The sequence below is a fragment of the Agelaius phoeniceus genome, chromosome 9 (genome assembly GCF_051311805.1).
Source record: "Agelaius phoeniceus isolate bAgePho1 chromosome 9, bAgePho1.hap1, whole genome shotgun sequence".
NCBI lineage: Eukaryota > Metazoa > Chordata > Aves > Passeriformes > Icteridae > Agelaius > Agelaius phoeniceus.
In genome coordinates, this window is record NC_135273.1 from 32,805,146 (window position 1) to 32,830,085 (window position 24,940).

Sequence of the window (24,940 nt, forward strand, 5' to 3'; positions counted from 1 at the left end):
TAACTAGCCCTGTTTATTACTCTACAAATTCTGATGCCACCTTCCAGGAGTCCCAAATAAACAGCAGCACTGCCATGGAGTATCTAAGCACATAGCACCACTAAAAATGTTATTTCAGAGTAGACTGACACCATTTACTCACCAATACCAGGGATATAGGCTGCCACTTTTATTCATGTGATGGTACTTTCACAGCACTCTAAAAATAAAAATTATTCAATATAAAGCAAAAATTACTTCACACTCACTGCCTGCCACAATGGGGAAAAGAGGGTGTTCAACAGCTGAACCATACTCCCTGCATTTTCTTTTCTCATTTTGGAGAAAAGGAATGAATTTTCATGGAGAAGGAATGAATTATGTTAAGGAAAAAACACAGAATAACTTGTTCCTGCTCTTGTTCAGCAATAGCCAAATCTAAAATCAAATGCTTATTATATTCCTATTGATTAACAAAAACATACTTTCCATGGATTTTCTCAAAGCCAGCTAATTACCACACTTGATAAATATGCAGTCAATTACTAAGCTCTTCATGTTATCTTGTAAAAATAAATCCATAGGCAGTAGGTTATAGACTGCAGTTCTAAAAAACATTTTAAAAAGGAGCTTCCAGAAGAAGGACAATTCTATTATGCCAAGAACACAGTTGAGATCAATTAGAAACCACCATGATTTCCTCTGGGACACCAGCAGCTTCTCACTGATGGAAAAACCTTTTCAATTCCTTCCAAGTCTTGATATCCTTGTCAGATTTTTCACATTATTTGGGTAACATTCACTCACGATCTGCCTTTTTTTCCCCCCACTGCTTAATATATAACATGAACTCCTTTATTGCCAGCAGATGAATAAAAGGGCTAATTATGAAGACTGAAAAGCTGCTAACTGTGCTTGTGATATGCCACATTATGGCAGGAGAAAATGCTGGAGAGCAAGCTTTCCCCTCCAGAGCTGTAATCCAGCTTCTGATTGTTGCATTCAGAGTATTTCCCCTCTGAATTTAAAATGGAATCTGCAAGCAAACAATGAGCTGCCTCAGGGGACAACAGCCTCGTGCTCAGGTTCAATTCCAGGGCTGTTCTGCTCCAGGAAGGAAGGATCAAGGCACTTGGTTCTCATCTCTCTCCTCCTGCTCCAACAAGGCCATTTCCCTGTGAGACATGCACTCCTAACACACCTGCTCAGCCACACCAAGCTGGCACTGTATGGAAGCCCTCATTATGTGGCTTTCAGCACAGGAGCATACAGGTAAATGCCTCTCTTGCTCCTCCTTGGCTCTTTTCCTGGGCTCTCCTATCAGGCCTGACAGGCTCCAAGATGATTCTTGCCTGGGCATTGTGTATTTCCACAAAAGAAGAGCCCCACCTTGGTCAGGAGACAAATGGATTTAGCTCTCACTCACATCCTTGCTCTGAAGAGCTCTTCAGCAGATGTGCCAGGGAAGAATAGAGAGTGAAAGCCCAGAAGGACTGGAATCCCAGAATCTCTGGTTTCCTTCTAGGTCTGAAATATCCCAGCTGACCACTTTGTACAACTTTAGGGACCTGTAACAGCCCAGGAGTTCTCCCCTCCTCATTACCTGAGCACTTGTCTCAGCTCCTGGCTGATGGCTGCACAGGAAACCAGATCCATATTTCATAAACTTTAATCAAAATGACAAATAATCACTCAAGCATTGTACCAGCCCAGAGGCCAGCTTGTGCTCAGCTCCCCATGCAGCTCAGACATGGAAAACAACTATTTTCTACCAGGAGCAGCAAGCTGCACACTCTACCTCTGTCCTTCAGGGCTCCTCTCCTCTGCCACCATCCCCTGCACAGAGACACAGCTGCTGCTTCTCCCTGGCCTTCAGCAGCATCTCTGGGGTCTCTGGCACTCAAACAAAACAAACAACCCAACCAAAACACCTTCCAGGAGTTCAGATATTTGACTTGCTGCTCATTATGTGGTGAAGCTTGAAATGCATCTTTGCTCTGGCAGGAGTCTGGGATAACCAGCAGGTTAATACAGAAATGGTTTGGGAAGAACCTGCTTTCATTACAACAAGAACCTGCTTTCATTTCATGCTGGGATGAGACACAAGTAGTATTTTTTACTTCTTTCAGTCCTTATTGCAAAAGCCATAGGAAAACTGAGGATGACACAGCTCCTTCTTAGTCCAGGATGCTCCAAAATACTCACTTTTCTCAGGAAAATGATCAGTGCAGAATGAGCCCAGATAAACCTGGGGAAATGGAGGGAATCCTTGCACTTCCCACCAGAGACAGAGAATTTCAGCCTATGTTCATCTGGTTTGGGACTGGAGTTCCAAGGAAGCACCAGGCAGGAAACAGCCACCCCTTCTCATCCACTCTTGGAGCAAACTTAACCTCTCAGGTATGAGAGGACATGAGAGAAATAAAAATAATACAGGACTGCAGGGAGCAGAAATCACCACCCACGCTTCTCCTGGCACTTGAACTTTCCAGATAGCACAGAAAGGAATTTTTTTTTTTTTTTAAAGCAGCTTTCAAGTTTAATGCCATTCTTTGGCTTCTTCTGACAAACCATTCCAAGCTCAGCAAGCTCATGTCATTACTTAAGCACAGCTTGCCTGCTTGGGAATGCTGTGGCAGGAAATTTGAGTGAAGCAGAGAAAGCAATCTACAGGAGCTGAGGAATTGGCATTCATTTTCCCAAGCTAGCAAAACACAGGCCAGAATTAAGCTGACACTTTATTGACAATAACTCAAACTTTCCCCTACGTAATCCATAAAAATGAATCAGGCACACAATACCTTCACAGAGGATGAGCAGTTTAAAAATAAACACAACAGGGACTCAGCCACCTCGTTACTCCAGATCACCTCTACTCCTCAGTGTTTTCTCTCCATAAAACAGCAGAGGCTTTTACAAGAAGTTACTCCCTGAAATGATGAGCTGCAGCTTGAGCACACTGAGGGATTACCACCAGGAGGTTTCCCAGGAACACACCAGGAACCCCAAGGAAAGCCCTGGGAAGAAGGCAGGATGCTCCAGCCCCAGTGCAGGGCACACCCAAGCTGTGACTCAGGATGAAAGCAGCCCCAGCATTTCCCAACTAACCTGTAACCTAAATTATCCTGTGAGTCAAAAGCACCAGCAGGATGTGAAGTACAGAACTCATCTGGCCAGCAGGTAGCACTCTTTGTTTTCAATTTCTGGTCTGAAAACCAGACCTATCTTCCTTTTATTTTTTACTACCAGCTTTAAAGACATTTCAGAACAAGGTTATGGCTGGTTTGACTTTATTGTAGCAATAAGTGTTTTACTCTTCTACTGTTCATTATGTGTTAAAAAAACCCATTTACTATGATTGTGATGATGTACAGAGCTGGTAAGGAACAACCAAATAGAGCAGCTCCATCTAAGAGCAAATCCACAAAATTTCCCTAAGTGTTCTGAAGACAGATTTTTCAACTCAACAAAATCCAAGATGCCTACTTTCCTGTCCTGACTGCTGAGGGGCAGCCCAAGCTCAGCTTCCATCCCATTCCACTTGCTAAAAAGACCTAAAACCACTTTCTTCCCTTCCAAGCTGCTGTGTGTCACTGACTGGCAGCATTTGCAGGCACCATGGGGACAACATCAACAGCCAGGATAACAAAGGAATACAATGGGAAGTGAGTGGCTAAGACTGATGAATTAATTATTTCCTATTAGTCACCTCTGCTTGTCTCTAGGGAGGTGTTTGCTTGCTCAGCATTCTTCCACCTATTTGCTGTACACACCCTAAAATGCACCAAGCACGTGGAAGAACTAAAAGAAGAATCAGATGTGCTGAAATGAAACACAGGATGTTTTCAGTTTTTAAGCTCCCAGATAGGTGCTACTGCTTTTCCAAGTACCAATTCAAGGGGTTTTGAGACAAACAAGATGGTAACCTACAGCCATGAATTCACATGGAAACTACAGCCATTTCCAGGGAAAATGGAAATGTAGGATGGAATCCTAAATATCAATTCACCTACATGCTTTAAACACTAATGCCAGGGTTATTTTTTCTTCCCTCCTGCACACACTTCATATTGTTATTTTCTGTGAACAAGGGTACACAGTATTTAATTAGCAGCTGTCATCTAAGATATCAAAACAGTTTCACAATTTGGACATAAACCCCACACTCAAATATTTAACATTTGGGGACTGAAGTTCTTCATAAATGTCTGCAGAGACAAGGGAAGTTTTAATTTGACAAAAACCTGTTTCATTCTTTGAGATACAATGTGGGAGACCAAAAAACACAATCTCCCACATCTCACCCCAAACATCAATCTCTAAAATGGAGACACAATGAATCTCTAAAATGGAGATACAATGAATCCCTAAAATGGAGACCCCAAACGTGAAACCCTAAAATGGAGACCCCAAACGTGAATCCCCAAATGGAGACCCCAAACGTGAAACCCTAAAATGGAGACCCCAAACGTGAATCCCTAAAATGGAGACCCCAAACGTGAATCCCTAAAATGGAGACCCCAAACGTGAATCCCTAAAATGGAGACCCCAAACGTGAATCCCTAAAATGGAGACCCCAAACGTGAATCCCTAAAATGGAGACCTCAAACGTGAATCCCTAAAATGGAGACCCCAAACATGAATCCCTAAAATGGAGACCCCAAACGTGAATCCCTAAAATGGAGACCCCAAACGTGAATCTGTAAAATGGAGACCCCAAACGTGAATCCTTAAATGGAGACCCCAAACGTGAATCCCTAAAATGGAGACCCCAAACGTGAATCTCTAAAAGGGAGACCCCAAACGTGAATCTCTAAAAGGGAGACCCCAAACGTGAATCCCTAAAATGGAGACCCCAAACGTGAATCTCTAAAATGGAGACCCCAAACGTGAATCCCTAAAATGGGGACCCCAAACGTGAACCCCTAAAATGGGGACCCCAAACGTGAACCCCTAAAATGGGGACCCCAAACGTGAACCCCTAAAATGGAGACCCCAAACGTGAACCTCTAAAATGGAGACCCCAAACGTGAATCCCTAAAATGGAGACCCCAAACGTGAATCTCCAAAATGGAGACCCCAAACGTGAATCTCCAAAATGGAGACCCCAAACGTGAACCTCTAAAATGGAGACCCCAAATGTGAATCTCTAAAATGGAGACCCCAAACGTGAATCCCTAAATGGAGACCTCAAACGTGAATCCCCAAATGGAGACCCCAAACGTGAATCTCTAAAATGGAGACCCCAAACGTGAATCCCTAAAATGGAGACCCCAAACGTGAATCTCTAAAATGGAGACCCCAAACGTGAATCCCTAAATGGAGACCTCAAACGTGAATCTCTAAAATGGACACCCCAAACATGAACCTCTAAAATGGACACCCCAAACATGAACCTCTAAAATGGACACCCCAAACATGAATCTCTAAATTGAGACCCCCAACGTCAATCTCTAAATGGAGACAAAAATCTCTGAAATGCAGACAAAATCCTCCTGCTACCCCCCCAACACTAAATATTCAGGACACAGCTTTCCAGACAAGAGCAAGGTGTCTCTCTCCCACTTTTTGACTGCCAAATCCCCCCAGGTATCACAAGTGATGTTTTTGTCTGCAATCCACAGAGAATTTGAAGATGGCAGAGATGAGCCCTACCCTGACCAGCAGCATCACATGGGGCTGCCTCAACCCCTTTGGAATCATTTAGGTTGGAAAAGACCCCTAAGATCATCGACTCCAACCTTTCTTGCTGATGTTTTCCTTGCCAAAGCAACCTCCTTTTGTAGGTTTGGGAAGTGTTTCAGTTAAAACTGAAATATTTCCCTATTAAATATAGGAGAAAGGCATCCCATCTGCTCTTCAGGGCTCACATCAGCCAGCTCTGCTGCACTGCAACAGCATTTTGGGAAACATGAAAGGACTCAGGCTAATTTTGGGCTTGGAGCAGGAGACCTTCAGGAGAAGTTTCCTAGCCCTGGCAATGAGAGCTGGGAAGTTGAGAGAGCAGGTGAGCAGAGCCTGGGGAGTACCAGCTCTCCATATCAGCTGCCCTCCAGCACTCACTCTCTGGCTGCTTCTCGTTGGGGGTGATGGATCTCACGAAGTCCTGCGGGGTCATGAACACCTCGGACTCGCCGTGCTCGTTGATGACCTTCAGAGTGGCAAAGTACCTGAAGATTTTGTCTGGTGTGGAGTAGGCTCTGATCCTGTTCTCATATTCCATCACCTGGAAATGAAATTCAGGCAGCATTAGATGTGCACTGTCCCTGCCCCACGCTGATTCTCAGTCCTCAAAGAGATTTGCCACAGGACAAGTTGCATGCAGCAACACACAACTCTGGACTCTTTTGGCATTATTCCTTTCAAAAACCCTTTGAACACCCAGGAAAATATCAGCTGCTGATGTCCCAGGATGAAGAACAAACACTAAAAATCTTTATTATGAATAAATTTAGACTCTTGGTGGTAGCAGAAGAAAAACAAATTCTCAAAATCCCTGAAGGTGCTTTAAAACCATGAGCATAAGAAAACACATTGGCATCACATTTGTGAATCTAAAGCAGCCCAACATTTTAACCACAGTGCTGAAGGGTTTGATTTGTGATTAATATATGAAGTAAAAGAAAAAAGTCTTGGAAGGCTGGGAGAAACCTTTACTTTCAAGCAGAGTCTTGGAAAAAATCGCTTGGAGCCGCAGCTGGTTGCTCAGTCACCCAAGCTCATTTTTTCCTCTTTTCTATCACATTGGCAGAATTCCCCAGAAACTCAGTCCTCCCCACCAATCTGCTTCTTCCTAACTCTGCCAGCAGTGATTTTTTTTTTTTGGTACCTAGAAGCAGTTTCCCCTCAAACAGCTGGAATTAATCAAAGAAAACCGACAGCTTTTCTAAACAAAATCCCAACAGAAGGCCACAAGGGTGGAAAAAGGTACAGACACCTACACTTCATCATGTATTAGCACAGAAAACTTTCCTCCTTACTTCAGCTTTTCATTCCTGCATTATATGCTGTGTTTAACAGTCCATAATGTATTTGAAACCTGCAGCTGGCCAGGAGCCACAGGAGGAAAAAATCCCCACCAAAGATGTGCTGCAAGAGAACAGGCAAGATCAAGGGTACTGCCAAGGCAGCTGTAGATCATTCCTGGCTTTGGTCCTGCTTCAGCCTTGTCCTTAAATTCCTGAACAACTTCCTCAGCCTGATGTTTATCAGACAGAAAACACCCTCTCTAGTTTTTCTTACTTCTAGGATAAATAAAAAAGGTCAAATGTTCCAAATTCCCCAAGCCAGGCCTTGGGAAAGCAAATCCTTTTTATTTGCCCCAGATGACATTCCCTGGAATGGCAACACCTTCAGCATTCCCCCACTCCTCTGTGCATCACCACAGCTCTTCCAGAATTCACATGTCCTTGCATCAACCACTACAGGCAGCTCCCTCCCTCCTGCAGGAGAAAGGGGTTTTTTTCCCTAGGGCCTTTGCACTTCTAATCAACAAACCTAATCCCACTTTTATTGCTCCAGTCCACAAGGTTCTGCACAGCTAAGGGCATTGGAATGAGGAAAATTGCTTTATAGCCAAGCTCCAAGTAAAAGATGACACCCACTTTTCCCCCTCTCTCTGGCTTTGTCTACTGCTCCCACCTGGCAGGAGGCAGCTCCTTATGCCAAAGGGATCTTTCCACTTGTGGGTGCAGGCCATATCTCACTCCTGCCTGACCTGATCTCATGAATAACACCCCACCCAGCTTAATCAGCCAGAAACAGCTCAGTAGTTTTACCTTCAAGGAAGACAAATAAAACAAGGGCAATATGAAAGCCCAGACTGGAGCCAAGAGCAGACACCACAGACCACAACCAGCTCCTCCTCCCTCCATCCATGGTAACCCTCCAACACTGCTGCTTTCTAGCTAAAAAAAAACCAACTCATTAACCAAATTTTCCAAGCCTGTGGAAAAGTTTCTTGCAAGGCACTATCAATTGCTTTTCCTCAGCCCAGCTGGGCACAACCCCACTGCTGCACCAGAGACAGATTCTGCCACTAAAACCATGTTTCATTTTAGCCATTTGACTCCATATCCACAATGGCTCTTCCCTCTACATCTGTTTTAATCCCCTGCTCTCAGGCTTGCTGCTTTCAGGTGCTTTTCTCCTCATGTTTAGAATATTTAGAGTATTACTTCCACAGCTTACTAACAACACGGGCTCAAAGCCACATCTCCCATCTAACCTTAGAGCACAGAAATGCACAATCTGGACCAAAAGAGTAGAATCTAAACTGCTTTTTAGCATCTCACAGGCTGCTTTCATCACAGCTGAAATCTCACTTCTTCCACAAGCTTCCCTACAAGAAGGGAACAAATGCAGCCACACTTCTTCCCCTTTGCCTGCAGCTGAACTCACAATTACATCATTCTAGGTAATGAGCTAATCAGCTGGCAAAAACTGACAAATGTTGCAGCCCATGCCTCTGGCTGCAAGGCTGGGTGCAACACCAAGCCAGGTCAAGAAGGGAGCAGCCAAGATGCTGCAAATGGGGAAAACCTCATTTATTTGTGCCTGGGTGCTGAACATCAAGTGAGTGCTTAACAAGGGTGGCCTGATCCCCCAAAACAAATGTGGAGTTAGGAGCCCATGTCTTTGGGTGCAGACAACCATTTGTGAGGGGTTTTTGCACTGCTTCAAAGCCACCTGGACTGAAATTCCAGGCAAGTGTCTCCTCTCCTGACCTCTCACTTTTCCCTAGTACAAACCAGTCCTTGATGCAAGGAAGACCAGTCAAAATTCTCATCCTGCCCCCAGAAATGCAGCCTCAGGTAATCAAGCACCTCCAGAAAGATGATATAACCCAAAGGGAAAAATCCCTTTTTTGCATTTATTAGTAGAGCATGTACTGGAGGAGAAAGACAAGTAAGTAATCCCTGCTGCTCTACAAGAGTGAAGGTGCTGTTGAGACTGTCAATGTTTATGCTAAGCCTCAGGTTAAAAGAAAAAAAAAACCTAAATCCTATGCTGACATGAAAATAAAGCTCTAAATTAACATCTCAAGGCACAGAGCATCACCAGGGCCTCCCTGACTATGCAGCAGCACACATCTTTACAGGGGAAATTAATTAAGACTCATTTTCTTCGTGCTTCCTCCTGTGACACACACCCAAATGAAGGCTCAGCACAGGAACATCCCAAGGCAAGATACCTGCAGGACCCAAACACTGCCAGTACATCTTGATAAGTCAGCCCTACTGCTGCATGCAAACACTTTTAGCAAGTTAATTAACACATCAGCCTGCCCCCATCCTGCATTACAGCTCATTAGCCTTCCAACTATATTGAGGCACTCAAGTAAATTTTTTTTTTTCCTTTTCTGCCCTACATATCCACTGCACAGGCAACACTTGCCTGGGAAGCATCCACACACAATCCCAACACCTGAGAGTGCTTTGTGTTTCAGCTTCCCCCTCTCACTGGATCACTATTTAAAACAGCAATGTCAAACTTAATTTACTGCTTCACCACTAATCATCACCTTCATTAAAAGCAACATTAGGATAACAAACAAGTGCTAAACACTTCCAATTAGGCTTAATTTTTTTCACAAGGAAAATCCCACGCTATTTTCAATTAATTATGGGAAGAGCTGGGAAGAGTTTGTACTGTGGGTGGTGGTTTGTTGGGGTTTTCTTAAACAGACAGAAGAGTCAAGAATTCCCGAGGTGCTACAGAGTTAGGGGAGCAGCACATCCTGGGAGCAGCCCTGATTTTGAGTGGGGAGCAGGGCACACCTTCCCCTGTCATCTGAGCTGGCCACATCCAAACAGCTCCGGGGGGGGTGACTCACTGCAGCAACTGCTGACCAAACAGGGAGCAGGCATCCGGGACAATACCTGGCACATCCTGCGTTTAAAGGAGCTTTTGCAACATTGGCATTCAGGCCAACAAGGAACGTTCTGTCTGGAGGCTGCAGAGAAAAGGCTTGTGTTGGCACAAAGATGATGAGGGCTGTCCCCAGGGAAATTGCTGCTCCTGGAGAAGGCACTCTGGGATGAGAAGGGATCCAGGCCACACACTGTTCCCATCTTTTGGGCACACCTGGCTTGTGTCTTATTTGGAAATCATGGGCATATTCCTCCCTGCCTAGTTTGGGAAGCAAAGAGCTGGTCAACACAGGCACATCTCAAACAACTGGAGCAATAGTCCTTGCATGTAAAAAACTTCCTGTGGCTGCCCCAGCAGCAGCCACATCAGACAAAAATCAATCTTTGCACTCACTGTATTCAAAAGTAAGAGTGTGGGTGGAGGTGGACTGTGGTTTGCTCTTTGCAACCTGCCTCCATCTGCTAACACTGGAAAAAACCAATAACCTGCTTTTCTTGAGTGGTACTGGCAAGAGCTGAAGTTGTCAGAGCACCTGACACCCAGCTGCCATGAAAATTAGCAAGAACCCACATTCCTGGACAATTCTGAGTATCTCAGCACAGTATCTCACTACAGAACTTCACTGAGCTGCCACCAACAGGTCACAACAGGAGAGAGTCTGGAGCCCCAAATACCACAAAGCACTTGAAATCTCTAGTTGTGTAATCTGTTCTGACCAGGAACCAAAATGATTCAGCAGCTCTAAAGGAAACAGCTCTTAATTTTTCATGAGAAGCTGTTAAGCCACTATATATGACTACCCACAATTTAACAGCTAATGAGATGCAACCTCCAGAATACAGGCTTAAAAATAAGTATCAGAAGCAAGTCATAACAAAATGGAAGTAGATGCTCTTCACAATTCCTTTCTCCTCTTTGGTGCTGCAAAGATATTACATCATCCAACACAGTCCTATAAAACTGACATCCAGATGGGCTTAAAAAATAAAATACTGCTGTCTGCCAGCTCCCAGTTAGAGGACTCTGCCAGATCAAATTACACATCCTTTAATAACAGTGGTTTCACATAGTGCCAAACCAGTTGCCAGTTCTGAGGTGCCCAAAGCTCCTGGAACTCCCCAAGAGTGAAGGCAGGTCACAAACCAACAACAGAGTTTATTACTCAAGTTTTCCCTCTCTTGAAAATGTGTCTGATCTGAAAATGAAATAGCCAGAAGCATCAAGAGAGAGCCAGGACTAACCAAGAAGGGGGATTGAGCCTGTATTTCAACAGGTACATATGCACAGAAAAATTAAATGAAGAATTAAAGTCTACCTTTCCTACAACCCTCCCTTCCACATTCACCCTCTACTTCTTCCTCCATGCACTGTGTATACCCACAGGCAAAAGGATGGACTCAGAGACACTCATGCTGAATATCCCAGATGGTTTAAAAGCTTTGGCAACAATTCCTTGCTTTGTTTGCACCATCCCAACAGCCATCAGTGCAGAAACCTTGATTATCTTGGACATGTAAGTGGAGGTGGGAAAAGAGGTCTCCATTTCAGAGATCAGTGTACTGTGCTTTCCAAAGGCAAATTTCAACCTGCAGGAACTCATGGCCACATGCTGAGAAATCAGGCTCCTAAAAGAGTGAGGTGCCTCAGAAAATACAGACAGGTACAGAGCAAGTTTTCCCTCTTGCAGGATGCCCAAGTTTGGTACCTTGCGGTCCCTGAACCCGGAGCGCTTCTTCTTCTTCCCTTCCGCCGGCGCCTCCTCATCGCCTGAGGCCACTGCCCTCCTGCCCTCACTGCTGCTGCTGCTGCTCTCCTCCTCCTCCTCCTGCTTCATCTTCTCCCCTGGCTCTGCCCTCGGGCCGTGTCTGACAGAGTCTTCTGCATATGCCCTGTACCAGGGAAAAGAAAAGGCTGGTTTAGGAAGTGACTGAGGGGTGCCACAAAATGGTCCTGCCACGCTCCACTGGTTCCAGTTCAGCAGGGAGGGCTGCAAACCAAAAGCAGAGAAGTGACCAGTCCCCTTGGAATTCAGTGTGCTTCCCCTGTTCTAATCAAATTTCCATCCCACATCAAAACCCAGACTAATGGCCACAGAAAGTTTTCCCAGTCCAAATCACTCAGTGAATTATGACACTCTCTCCCAAAACCCAGACATGCAAGAAACACTGGGAGAAAGGCATATCATACCTCCTCTAGCACTAAATTCCACCTCTGCTTCCCCAAAAAGATGCATTAAGTGACAGTTCTACCATCAGCACTGCAGGATTCAGGATGAACAACCTTTTTGTTTCAGCTCAGCTGATTTATTTTCTATCTCCAGCAGCTGACAAGCTGTTTTATCCCCTTCTTCCACCAATGACTCTTCTAAACACCAGTGCTGCAGGATTTGTGACAACAAAACTGGAGCTGTTTGTCCTCAAGGTGCAAATAAAACTCTGGCAGAGCCCAGGACCCCTTTTCCCTTGCTGTTCAAATACAAAGATCTTCAGTCAACTCTGTTCATAGACCAAGACTCAACACTTCAAATCACTCAATCAGGAGCAACTCACAGAACTGCAACTGGCAATGGGATGATTAAATAAAAAGCAGGATAAATCCCTAAGCCAAACAATGCTCTGGCTTTACTTGTAAAGCAGTTTAGAATCAGACAGAGCTCAGACCACATTAACAGCAGTGAAATGATAATCTCTGAGGAGTGTCACAAGCAACAAAGCCAACAGTTTGACAACATTATTTCTCTTTCTAAAGGACTCAAACAGCTCAGGGAAACATCCCAGCCTGCCCATAATTTAAACAAATCTGTCTTTACATTGCATTCCTGGTGATTTATTTTGGACTAATCACAGGGTATGCAGCTTACACACAGGTGCTGCTCCTTGCCCACTTTAGTACTGCCTGGAGCTATGAATGTGGTCATTGACAGCTGTGTGAGTTTGTTTTAAAAGGGCTGCCTTGGGAGAAAAACAAAAACAAACCAAGATTTTTGAAGTCTCCCAAGCTCTAAACAAAAGGCTACACATACTTCATCCTGCCAGTTTCCTGGAAAACACAGATGTGCTGTGTAATACCAACAGAAGAGCCTGTGTCTGCCTCCCCAGGAATCACAGAATCATGGAATGGTTTGGGTTGGAAGGAGCCTTAAAGATCCTCTCCTTCCAACCCCCTGCCATGGGCAGGGACACCTTCCACAGCTTGCAGCAATCTCAGCACATCAGCTTCCAAGAAGGAGCAATGAGGGTAAGTGATCCATCAATTAATTTAAATGCTACCAAAAGAAAAGACAACTCTCTCCTTATCAGCATCCAATAATTCACTGACAGCACAGAACAAGACAGATGGGAATGGGCTAAAGAACTGCAAACTCCACATTACTGGTGGGAAGAAGACACTTCATCATTTATGGAATGGATTGGGCTGGAAGGGATCAGCTCAGACAGGGATTCAGAGGTTTCCAGTCCACAGTGGGACACAACACAGCCCCATTACAGGGATCTGATGTAATAAAATACACAAGTGTTCAGTGAAGAGCAGTACTAATCCTGCCTTTTTACATTCAAATGGACCTTCACACACTTCTTGCTCTGAAAAGGCCCTGAGTCTCAATTTGCCAATATATATTTCTGAGTCTTACAGCAAAGCACCATCTTTATGGCCTCCACTGAACCAAACTTCCAGAGACAGGATCCAAACCTGGGTCCTCCACAAAGATCTTAAGCTAGGGAAACTCTTTCCCCAGAACAGTCCTGCAGCTGATCTCTCTTGGAGAGCATGAAGTCCATGCTGGCACCTGTCCTGAAGCCTTTCCTGAAAGTTTAATCAGCACTGGCACACCCTTGAGGAGCTGTGGGTTTGGCTGAAAAATGCAGCTGCCAGCTGAGGCTACAGCAGCAGCACTGACATGGAAAGCCCTTGTGCAGGCAGGACACCCATCTTAAGTAGCTCTGAGGGAACCTCTTGGGAAAAGGGGCAGAGAAGCAATAGGAAATCAATTGCCTATCTCCACAACTAAGGTGTTCCACAGGAAAAATGCTGGAGAATAACTGTATCAGGAAAGATTTGCTCCTGTAGTGCTTGACTGACAGCTAGCAGCCCAGGGAAGGGAAAGATGAAATTGAAAAATCAAACTTTTTCAGCACATCCCACGCATTCCTTCAATCCATCAGGCTGTCAAGTCAGTTGCTCCAGTGATACAGACTGAGGCTGTTTGAATACAGGCAGCTTTTTCCTCCCTCTGGTTTATCCAGGTAATTAACTCTGCTCCACACTCAGATCACCATCCCAGCATCCAGGAAAACGAGCTGGGAGAAAGGCAGAGTCTGTAGGCTGCTTCTCAAGCAAGGTTTAACAGCTATTCTTGAACTAACCACTGAAGGAGCAGCTCTCTGTGTGCACCTTCTCTGTGTATTTTACCACCCTCTGCTGAAATCCTTGGCTTCCAACAACTGCAACTTCCATACTCAGCCCACATAAAAAAATCCTTTCAGTGCAGATGTCAGAGTATGGCTGGAGGAAAAAAAAAGCCCATAGCTCCAGAAATATCCACCCTGCTAGACTTCCCTCAGCAAGTGAAGACTCTCTCTTCTCCTCCCCTGTTTGATGAGGCTGACTTTCCAATGAAATTCCTGGTGCTGCAGCTTCTGCACAAAAAGGGAAATGAAAATACAAAGCCTCCCTTCACTGTGTGCCAAGCCCAGCCACCAGCCCTTCCCACAGAGTGTGCCTGCCCTGGCTCCTGAACCCTACTGCCATGCCTCAACCATTCTGATCTCTTCAGACTTTCTTCCCCTCCAGTGAACTGAATTTGAATCAAAGACTACTCACCACCCACTCAGCAATATCTGCTTTGAATCCTTGGAGAAAGCCAACAATCAAGTGTAAGATCAGAATCCTCATCCTCCCCAAAACCACTGAGCTACCAGAGGCCTGCAATGATAAATTCTCTTTTGGGGACCCATTCCTTAAGAGAGCCAAACACATGCAACCATGGGATACACAAGTTGCAGGTCCTGCAGGTCTTCCAATGAATCACAACCCCTCACTTCACAGTATTTTTCTTCTTTGAATGACAGAAGCAGAACAGCATGGAAAAAAAAATAAATCACAAAACTTTGTGCCAGAGATAACAGTGCTCAGTTATTCTAATCCTGGAGGCAGTAGCAAAGTATTCAGCTATCAGCTGCTGCTCAGTGTCAGGAGGAAAAGGAAGAGATGGGCACCCAGGAGTCAGCAAAGCTGCTGTCAGCAGACCAGGGCAGGAGGGAGGAACCTGCCTGACACACGTGCTCCTCAGCTGACTAAGAGCTGCCATTCCCCCTGTATGTAAACAGCTGGGACATCCCAGTGACGTTTAAAAGCCACTTAAGACTTCAGGGCTTTCCTGCTGTAATGCAAAAGCAAGTTAGGACATGACATTGATAAAAACAGACAACCTCCAGGGATCAGGAGAACTCTCAGCAAGGAGCTCTGGCTCATCCTCAGCTCAACCACATTCAGCACCTAAATTAGTTACCTGAAACTTTAATAAGGAATTCACCAGAGAGGATGAAGAGCCACAACCCAATTTCTCAGGGTGTTGCCACACTCACAGGGCTCTTTACTACTTTGCTTCCCTCCTCATCTCTCACATACTCAGCACCAATATAAACTGGCACAATGAATTTGTGGCAAGAACCTCACAAAGGCAGTCACCCTAATGCCACCCTAATCCTGAGGTGTCCTGACACTACCCCAATATCCTTGTGAGCAGAAATCTGCTATTTCTTAATGCAGGAGATGCTGCTTTCATTTCCAAACAGAGCTCACCACAGTGGGGTACAGGGCTGTGCCCCCAGGCTCTGATCCTTTCCTTCCCCAATGTCCATGGAGTAAAACCCTCAGTGTTCAGCCAAAAGCCACTGGAGAGAACACAGAGTTCTCTCAAGACACCACTCCCAGACCAATGTGTCTTGAAGTCTAAGGGAAAAATCCTCAGCACAGCAATCCCAAGGAGAGTCTCTTGAGTGTGTCACCTCTCACCAAGAATTAAAAAAGCATAAAATCACAAAATGGTTTGTGTTGGAAGAGACCTTAAAGATCAGCTCTCTCCATCCCCCTGACATGTAAGCACATGAGGGCTCTAAAAATAAACTCACATGAATAATACCTCTAATTTTTCATCTTTTCTCCCATACATTAGGTTAAGTTGTACCTGACACATCTATACCAATAAAACAGGTTTCTTCCCTCTTGACTATGATTTATGTGGTTTCCTTTGTTTTACTACAAGAGAGATTTTTGAAGTCTCTCTTTCAGCTGGCACAAGATATTTCCAGCAATTCTCCCATTAAAAATGTATTCTAAGCAAATTACTCTAAAGCCCCTGGGACACTGCTACAAAAAATCATTGCATTCTTAAACAGAGTTATAGAATCCCAAAACCAGTTTGATTTGGAAGGAGCCTTAAAGCCCCTCCAGCAGTGCCACCCCCTGCCATGGGCATGGACACCTCCCACTAGCCCAGGTTGCTCCAAGCCCTGTCCAGCCTGGCCTTGGGCACATCCAGGCAGCCCCAGCTTCTCTGGGGACCCTGTGCCAGGGCCTGCCCACCCTCACAGAGAACCATTCTTTCCCAATATCTAAACTAATCCTGTCCTCTGGCAGTGGGAAGCCATTCCCCCTTGTCCCCAGTCCCTCTCCAGCTCTCCTAGAGCCCTGGTAGGCACTGAAGGGCTCCAAGTTCCCCTCTCCAATCCCTCTCCTCTCCAGGTGAGCACCCCCAGCTCTCCCAGCCCCTCCAGAGCAGAGGGGCTCCAGCCCTGGGAGCAGCTCTTGGCCTCCTCTGGACTGGCTCCAACAAGGCAGCAATTTCCAGAGCAACACAGGTGTCTTATCCTTACTCTTACCACTAATTCATTCACAGAAGGATAAGAAAAGGAGCATTATCTAAGTATTTTCAGTCTGGCAGGAAGAGCACTGGTAAGACACTGCTTACAGAGGTCACTCTGTGCCCCCAAAGGTACCTTTGCTCCTTTCCTTCACTCATGTTAGACTGATTAACAAGCTTCAGCACCAAAATGCCAATTTAAGGGCTTTCAGAGGCCCACAGATTCAGCCAACAAGGGTGACAAGAAGAACAGATCTGCAGCCATTTCCTGGCACTCCAAATGGGTATCAGGAAGTAGAAGGTACAAGTTTTACACTAGGATCAGTAACAGAATTTTTTTTACCAACTTAAGCTTGCCACAAACTGTGAGATTCAGTACTTCTCATACATTAGTGCCTCATTTAGAGTAGCCAATGACTGCACCAAGATTAATTTCAATTAATTCAGTTCATTATGCCAATGCCCAGATACTTAATTGCTTCTCTTGCCAGCTGGAAATCCTCAGAGTTTAAGTTATTGCTGAGAAAGGGTAAACTTCATTAGTCTTCTAAGCTCAGCTATTTGCACTGCTCAAGTATTCCCTGCCACAGGAAAACTGAGCAGCATGAGCTACTCCTGTTGTAAAATAATTTAGAGGAGATGCAGTCCCCCAAAGCAGGCAGCAGGACTTCCCAGAGGGCAGGGAAGGCAACAAGACCAACACTTACCTGCAGTGGAACAAGGATCCCACCAACCCACCTCAGGGAGACACAATTAAATCTACCTTGCATCATACAACCAGAGGATTTCTCCATACATATCTTTTCACTCCTTGAGTTCTTCTCTACCTTTGTGTGAACTTCCTTACCCTAGCACTGGCTTCTGCTGCTGCTCAGAGCACACCCTGCAGAATCCACCTGAAATACACTGGGTTCAGACTGCACCTGAGAATTCCTGCCTTTCTTCACACCACCATCACCATCTTCTACTTACCTAGCCCAAGAAACTTAAAATTTCCAACTGTTTCTTGATCTGGCCTGGTACATCTTTAATGCCTTAACTGTAAAGAAATATTTACATATTTATCTTTTAGTACTAATTAATTATACTTACTGCTACTTCCTGTACTAACCCAGGACACACCTGAGTAACTGAGAATGTCATTACAAACATTCTGTATTCACCTATTCTCATACTTAAACTCTACTGATCACCTAATATCCATTTTCAGAAGGACAAAGGAAATTTACACTTCATCCCTCATTTCTTTAAACAAGGCTAAAATGCCCACTTGAAAGTCCATTTAAAACATCAGTGTGAAAAATTTTCCTACATCAAACATATCAGATTTGTTCCTTGTTTAATTCAGCAGCTTTGTGCCAAGTAATTAAATTAATATTGTAAGCTTGGGTGCACTTTTATTTTACAGTTGCTGACGTTGAGGATTTATTTCATGGCTCAGATAGGAAAGGAATACTTGAAAGTCTGTACAATTCTATTTAGTGCTTTATAAATGTATAAAAGATGAAGGAGACAGAGCGAGGAAAGGCAAAACAAGTAATAACAGCAAGTCAGCCTCTCCAGATTGATGAGAGCTGTGTCTCACTGGCTGATTTCTAACAGTGCTCTCAGCTGAGGAAGGTGCCCAAGGGCCTCCAAGGAACAGCAAAGTACTCCAGGAGCCAAAAATCCCTCCCTGGCCCAGCACTGCACACAGCACAAGCACCATCCTCCTGATAAAAGCAACCCCAGCACTGAAAATGTAGCTGGTTTGAAAAGCAGAGGAACCTGCTACAGAAGGGAGACATTAACTCCCTGTCTCTGGGACAGCTTTACATAGGACATGATGTCCTACTGACTTTCTGATCGTGTTGAGGATAAGGTTTGAAGTGGAAAAACCCCACTCTCCTCCCTGCTGGAAAAGGGGAGTTATCCTGGCCATTCCCTCAGAGGCACTGACTGCATCAGTGCAGATCATTACCAAAATGCAGCACAAAATGACACTGTGCTGGATCACAGTGTTCTTCCTCCACTGAGCAGCTCCTCTTAGCACAGAGCCAGCTTTGACAGCTCTAAGGAACAGCCAGAACAATGCCCATCCCCTTTCTCCCACTGCATTAAAACTAAAGCCTTCTAGCCACAGGTGAGCAGGAAACCAGCAACAAATCACTCGAGGAATAGAATGAAAAGAACACAGGCTTTCAGCAAATACTTCAGTTTTAGACTCCAGTTGCAGTCATGTGCCTGAGTGACACTGCTGGTGCCATGCTGAGGGAAGAGAAGGGAGTCCCTGTTTTACTTCAGACAGGGCACAGCCCCAGGGTTCAGTGAGAGTCACCTCAGGAAAGCCCAAACATCCCCTTTCACCTCAGGTACAGGAGAGAGCTTTGAGCCTCAGAACCCATGAGGTGTCCTAAAGCTCTGACCCTGAAAATGCACATAAATCCTGTGTGCTGCTACCTTCCCACCCAGACAGACTGACCCCTTCTGCTCCTCTGCTGCATTTTATACATCAAGCAGCCAGCAGAACACACAAAAAAGGAGAGGAGCAAACCCTACCCAGATGTGCTGTTTCAAACAGAAGTTGTGAAAGTAAAGGTTTCTCTCTTCACACCACCACAAACCACCAGGCAGGGAGGAAACGAGCAGGAAACCACATCAAAGAGCCCGTGTGAGACCACGCCTCACCCCGAGCTCTGCTGCATCCCTGAGCACTGCCAGCAGCAAAGCAGCTCCTCAGGGAATCACCCCCAGCCCTGCACAGAATCACCCAGGGAATGACCCCCAGCCATGCACAGAATCACCCCCAGCCCTGCACAGAATCACCCAGGGAATCACCCCCAGCCATGCACAGAATCACCCCCAGCCCTGCACAGAATCACCCAGGGAACCACCCCCAGCCATTCCCAGAATCACCCAGGGAATCACCCCCAGCCCTGCACAGAATCACCCAGGGAATCACCCCCAGCCATGCACAGAATCACCCAGGGAATCACCCCCAGCCCTGCACAGAATCACCCAGGGAATCACCCCCAGCCATTCCCAGAATCACCCAGGGAATCACCCCCAGCCATTCCCAGAATCACCCAGGGAATCACCCCCAGCCATGCACAGAATCACCCAGGGAATCACCCCCAGCCCTGCACAGAATCACCCAGGGAATCACCCCCAGATATTCCCAGAATCACTGGGTTCAAGATTATAGAGTCCAACCCAGCCCTAACACCTGAACTAAACCCTGGCACCCAGTGCCACATCCAGTCTGTTTTTAAACACATCCAGGGATGTGACTCCACCACCTCCCTGGGCAGCCATTCCTGTTCTTTATCATCCTTTGTGTAAAAAACTTTTCCCTAATATCCAACCTATATATCCCTTGGTGCAGGTTAAGGCTGTGTCCTCTGGTTGTGTCAGTGCTGCCTGGAGAAAGAGCCCAGCCCCAGCTGAGCACAGGCACCTTTCAGGAGCTGTAGAGAGCGATGAGGTCACCCCTGAGTCTCCTTTTCTCCAGGCTGAGCACCCCCAGCTCCCTCAGTGGCTCCTCACGGGGTTTGTGTTCCCAGCCCCTCACCAACCTTCCTTCCGTGCAGCAGGACAAGCAGGAGCACCACAGGTACTTACCAGGGGCAAGAAAGAAATGAGCAATGCATGTATTACCTCTGCCAGAGGAATCTGGCACCCGCTGTGGCCGCAGAGGTCCCGAGGAAAGCCGCCAGCAGGAGCCTAGGCCGGGTGCCGGGGCGCGGGGCTGTGCCATGGGAGCGCCGCGCCACCGCCGCCAGCCCCGCGGCCGCGGGCAGGAAGCGCAGCCGGAACATCCTGCGGAACGAGAGCGGGGCTTTAGCAAACAACAGAGCGAGCGAGTGCTGCCTGGCCTAGAGCAGGGAAACTTTCACAGAGTAACTCACGGGTGTTTGTTAAATGTCCTGAAAGAGGCACATAATCTGCCTAATAAATAGATGAAATACTTGTGAGCGTTAGGTATTGGCACACACCTGGCTGTCACATCCGCTGCTTATCAGTTATTCCAATTCCTCAGCCTTTCCCCAAAACCCTCATCAAGAGGGAATCTCACCTTCCCACAGAGGCTATGTGTGAAAAATGCATATTTTATGATTGGCTTTTCGCAAATATTCAAATGAATGTTATATGTGTTATGTTAGAAATTTATGTTGTATTAATTTTCCAAAGTAGTGTGTTATAGTTTTAGGTTATAACAAAATGTTAAAATAGAAACTATACTATGTAAGATACTTTTTTAAAAGAAAGGACTCACACCAGACAGCAGCCACAGGACACCCAAATCTTTCAGAGAAAGAGAATTTATTGCTCCATTATCGAGTTCTTCCTGCCTCCCTCAGCCCTGAGACTCAGTCAGGATTCAGAGGAAGAAGCTGACACTGCCCAGACAGAATCCTGGGTTTGAATGGAATTTATGCATCATGGATGAGGTGTATGAATATGCAACAGGCTGTTGCTTTTAAGGGTTAATCCTCTGTTAATGTGGGTCCTTTTTTGGGCTTGTGCTGCCCAGAAAGAGGTACCTGGACTGTCCATAACTCTTTGTTTCTATTGTCTCATATTGTCCTAATCCATATTGTCCAAATTATTATTACTCCAATTATATTCCTATTTTTATAACCATTTCATGATCATTAAACTTTTAAAATTTCAAAACCAAGTGATTGGTGTTTTTCACACTGTGGACTCCACATCCTGCAAGGCCAGGCTGGATGAGTCTTGGAACAGCCTGGTTTAGTGAAAGTGTCCCTGCCCTGCAAAGGGTTGGAACTGGATGATCTTAAAGGTCCCTACCAACCCCAACCGTTCCATAATTCCATGAAATATTTTCAGCCCATCCCATCTCTCAATTTCCAAGGCATGGGAGATGGCAGCAGACCTGATAAGCAACCACAGCAGGTAAGAGACATTTGGCCAGAAGCAGAGTCACAGCTGGATTTTAAAAGGCAAATTTAGTCAAATAACAAGCAAACCTATCAAACAAAACCAACCCAGGCATTTAAATTTTCCTAAGAAAATCCTACTGTTCTTAAATCCCTTTTTTTAGCTAGCCTGGAGCAAAACATTTATATGCAACTGTAAATACAGGGCCAGTTTCAAAGTGTCAAAACTCATAAAATACAATCCATATCCCATTACATCTCCAACAGAACAGAGACAAATGGGAAAGCAGAGCTACAAATCTAAACATAATTACAACAGAGAAAAAGGAACCACAGAAACACCACCTCATCACACTCCAGCTGCAGGAGGCAAAGCAATTTTGGTGGCTCACAGGATTGAAGGCACAGGGTAAATGCTGCCTTTGAAAAGAAAATTTGCTCCGTGTTCTTGTGTAATAAAGGTTTCATTTCTGAGGCAAATGCAATTTTTTCATTCAGAAGGTCAGCCTTAAAATTGGGAACAGAATGGTAAAGGAATTCCCAAAAACAACACAGAGCAGAGGAGCAGCAGCCTAATTTTTCCTTTTATTCCCCATTCTTGCCATTCTACTCACATATTCCCAGGCAGTGAATAACCACAGAATACAAAACTAAAGCCACAAGTGTTGTTTTCTATTTGCTTCAGCAACCCAGGATGCCACCACAGCATTCTGCTAAACCATTCCCTTCCAAAACTGAGGATGCTGGGAGCTGTGTGTGCAAACAGCTCTCAGGTGTGTGGTGTGTGAGGCCATTCCCCCTGCAGAGCAGGACAGATCAGTGCCACCTGCTGCAGGTCAGGGCTCCACAGTGGAGGGATGCTGTGGGATCTCAGCACATCGTTCCCGATGTCCAGAGATGCCAGGAGAACCCTTGGGGGTCTCGAAAATCCTGGAATGTTGCCAAGAGTGTTTGGTGGCTTGATTTTGATCCATCCACAGAAGTAACAAGAGTTTGAGGACAAGAGAATCACTTTAGAGTACAAGGTGTAAAAGGGACACATTTAGAGGGTGAGATATAGACTTTAAGGTTTTTGGTACAGGGGGGTTATGGAGACAAGATGGAGGGATCAGGGTGTGTTTTGTCCTTCTTTCTTCTTCTTGTCCTCCATCTCCTGTGATGATGTTGGCACTTGGGGATTGGTTTATGGTGAAGGTGCACTTGTTAATATGGGTGAAAAGCATTGGAAAATAAAGGTAAATATTGTGTACGTAGATTTTAGTATAAAAAGACATGACCGCCCCGTGGGTGGTCAGAGAGTGCCTGTGACTGCTTGCAGATCAGACCTCTGTTGGGCAGACAGAAAATTTTGTAGATAAGAAATAATAAACAACCTGAAGACCGAAAAACTGAAGAGTCCAGACTCGTCCTTTGAATCGCGTGCCACCCTAGAACCGCCCTACCCGTGTCGGGGCAGAGACAGACAGCCGGACCCGACAGGATGCAGAATTTGGGATGGGAACACAGGAAGAGGCACTGAAGACCCATCAAATATTCAGCAGATAATTCTGAGGGCTGGAGCTCAGTATCTTTAAGGCAACAGGTGGTGGAAAAGGCCCTGAAGACTTCATGGCACAGTAAAGAAAGCAATGAAAAATCATTAATAAATCTTTTAACAGTGGTTTTTTTTTTTTCCTAGGAGATTAAAACTTTTGTCTTAAGACAAGGGAGGTGGGATGGAGCACAAGAGATGGCAAAGCCACAGGCTGCCCATCCATCCCCACCCTGGTTTATGGGCAAACACCACAAATTGCAGTGCTCACAGTGAATCCAGCCAAACAGCACCCATCTGATATTCATCTGTGCTCCTATTAAAATTGGCATCATGGCTTTGCTTATTCCTTTTCAAATAAACAGGTTTAAAATTCAAATGTTAATAGAATGCAGGCAGCTAACAGCACTGATCCTCCAATCCTCTCCAGCTCTGAACAACAATGAGATGCTTATGAAAAACAACTCTCATTTCAAATTTAAAATTATTTCCACTCTACACAAAGCTGATGTTCCCATTTGGTCTCCAGGGATGAATTTCTGCTCCATATGCAGAGGAAAATCTGCATGAGTTCTTTTCCTCAAGGAGCTATCCCTGCCCTTTCTAGGGTTCCCCATCCTAATTGCAGCTTTGTATTCCTAACATGTACTGGGGAAGGGAAATATTGCCAGTATCATTTAATCAACCAAAATGAAAATTAAGCCCCACAGCGTTTACTTGGGAGCTTGAAGAGATTTTTTACAACATTTCTGATTGTTGGCTTTAGTATTGCATAAATGTTTACTCTGCCTGAGCCTTAAGAAATACTAAATTATCTGCCTAGTCCAAGCAAGCTCCATCCTTGATTCTGCTGGGATGTTTACCCAGAGTGTTCACTTGGTAGCAACTGCCTGAGAGAGCTAAAAGCAGCCAATTCTCACAATCACCCCAAAATAAAGAGCATCCTTATCTCAGAGCAATTAAAAAATCCCTCTGGAAGTGGAATTTTCCACTGCAATTTCTACAATCTCTCACAATTTTCTTTTTTTAAATCAGAAGTGCCATGATATTTGGTATATTTGGTTAAAAACTCCAGGCACTGAAGTCAAGATCACTTGAGAAAGCTGATGCTCACTTTTTGAAAGATTAAAAATAAGCATCTTGTCCTGTGCAGCAGCAAAAAATTCAACACCACAGCTTGCAGTATGGCAAGGAATAAAACTGAGATCAAGCCTAAAACTCCCATCAACTGATGTGATTACAGCTTACAATAAGAAACAATCCCAATTCCTGAATGATTTACTATAATAAAAGATTATTTTTTAATAGGATACAACAAAGCAGCCCAGAGGGAAAGGAAAAAAAACCAACAAACACATTTTATGTTTGCTTATTTTCATTATTTTGGAGTTATCATGATGCTCTAGCACTACAGCTACAAGGAAATCTGTAAACTGTATTTATGTTTCCAAGAGATAAGCCAAGCTTACCTTAAATTCTTGCTCAGAACAGCTCTGTAGTTACTTTCAGAGGTTGAATCAATACCCTTGGGCAAATGAAACAGTTGGGGCTTTTTTTTTCCAGAACAGAATGATCCATCTACTTTTATTTATGCCACAATTCATAGGTGGTTTTGTTTAAGCAGAAGAGTCAACAGAGAGACTCAACCCCATTGGGAAAACACCACATCCAACCCAAACCAGGGTTCATTCAAACTGAGACCATCCAGGTCAGGTGAAAAGAAGAAATGCAACATTATTTCAACAGTCACATCAGTTCTGGCTAGATGTGGGGATTTGGTTTCCCCAAACAATGACCCTCTGGCTGCCAATC

The 24,940-nt window shown here is 45.0% G+C and overlaps 1 protein-coding gene across 3 annotated transcripts in view; it reads right to left on the minus strand.

Annotated features, from left to right (window-relative positions):
* MICU1 (mitochondrial calcium uptake 1) overlaps window positions 1–24,940 on the minus strand; it is a 95,227-nt gene that overhangs the window by 62,018 nt on the left and 8,269 nt on the right. For 2 of the 3 annotated variants that reach the window (XM_054637599.2, XM_054637598.2), the window contains exons 3-5: window positions 20,351–20,512; window positions 11,558–11,741; window positions 6,043–6,205 (exon numbers count right to left, since the gene is read on the minus strand). In XM_054637599.2, the coding sequence (XP_054493574.2) occupies window positions 6,043–6,205; window positions 11,558–11,741; window positions 20,351–20,511 (508 nt within the window). In that variant the 5' untranslated portion in view covers window position 20,512. The remainder of the gene's footprint in view (window positions 1–6,042; window positions 6,206–11,557; window positions 11,742–20,350; window positions 20,513–24,940) is intronic. The other variant, XM_077183462.1, reaches the window with a different exon arrangement.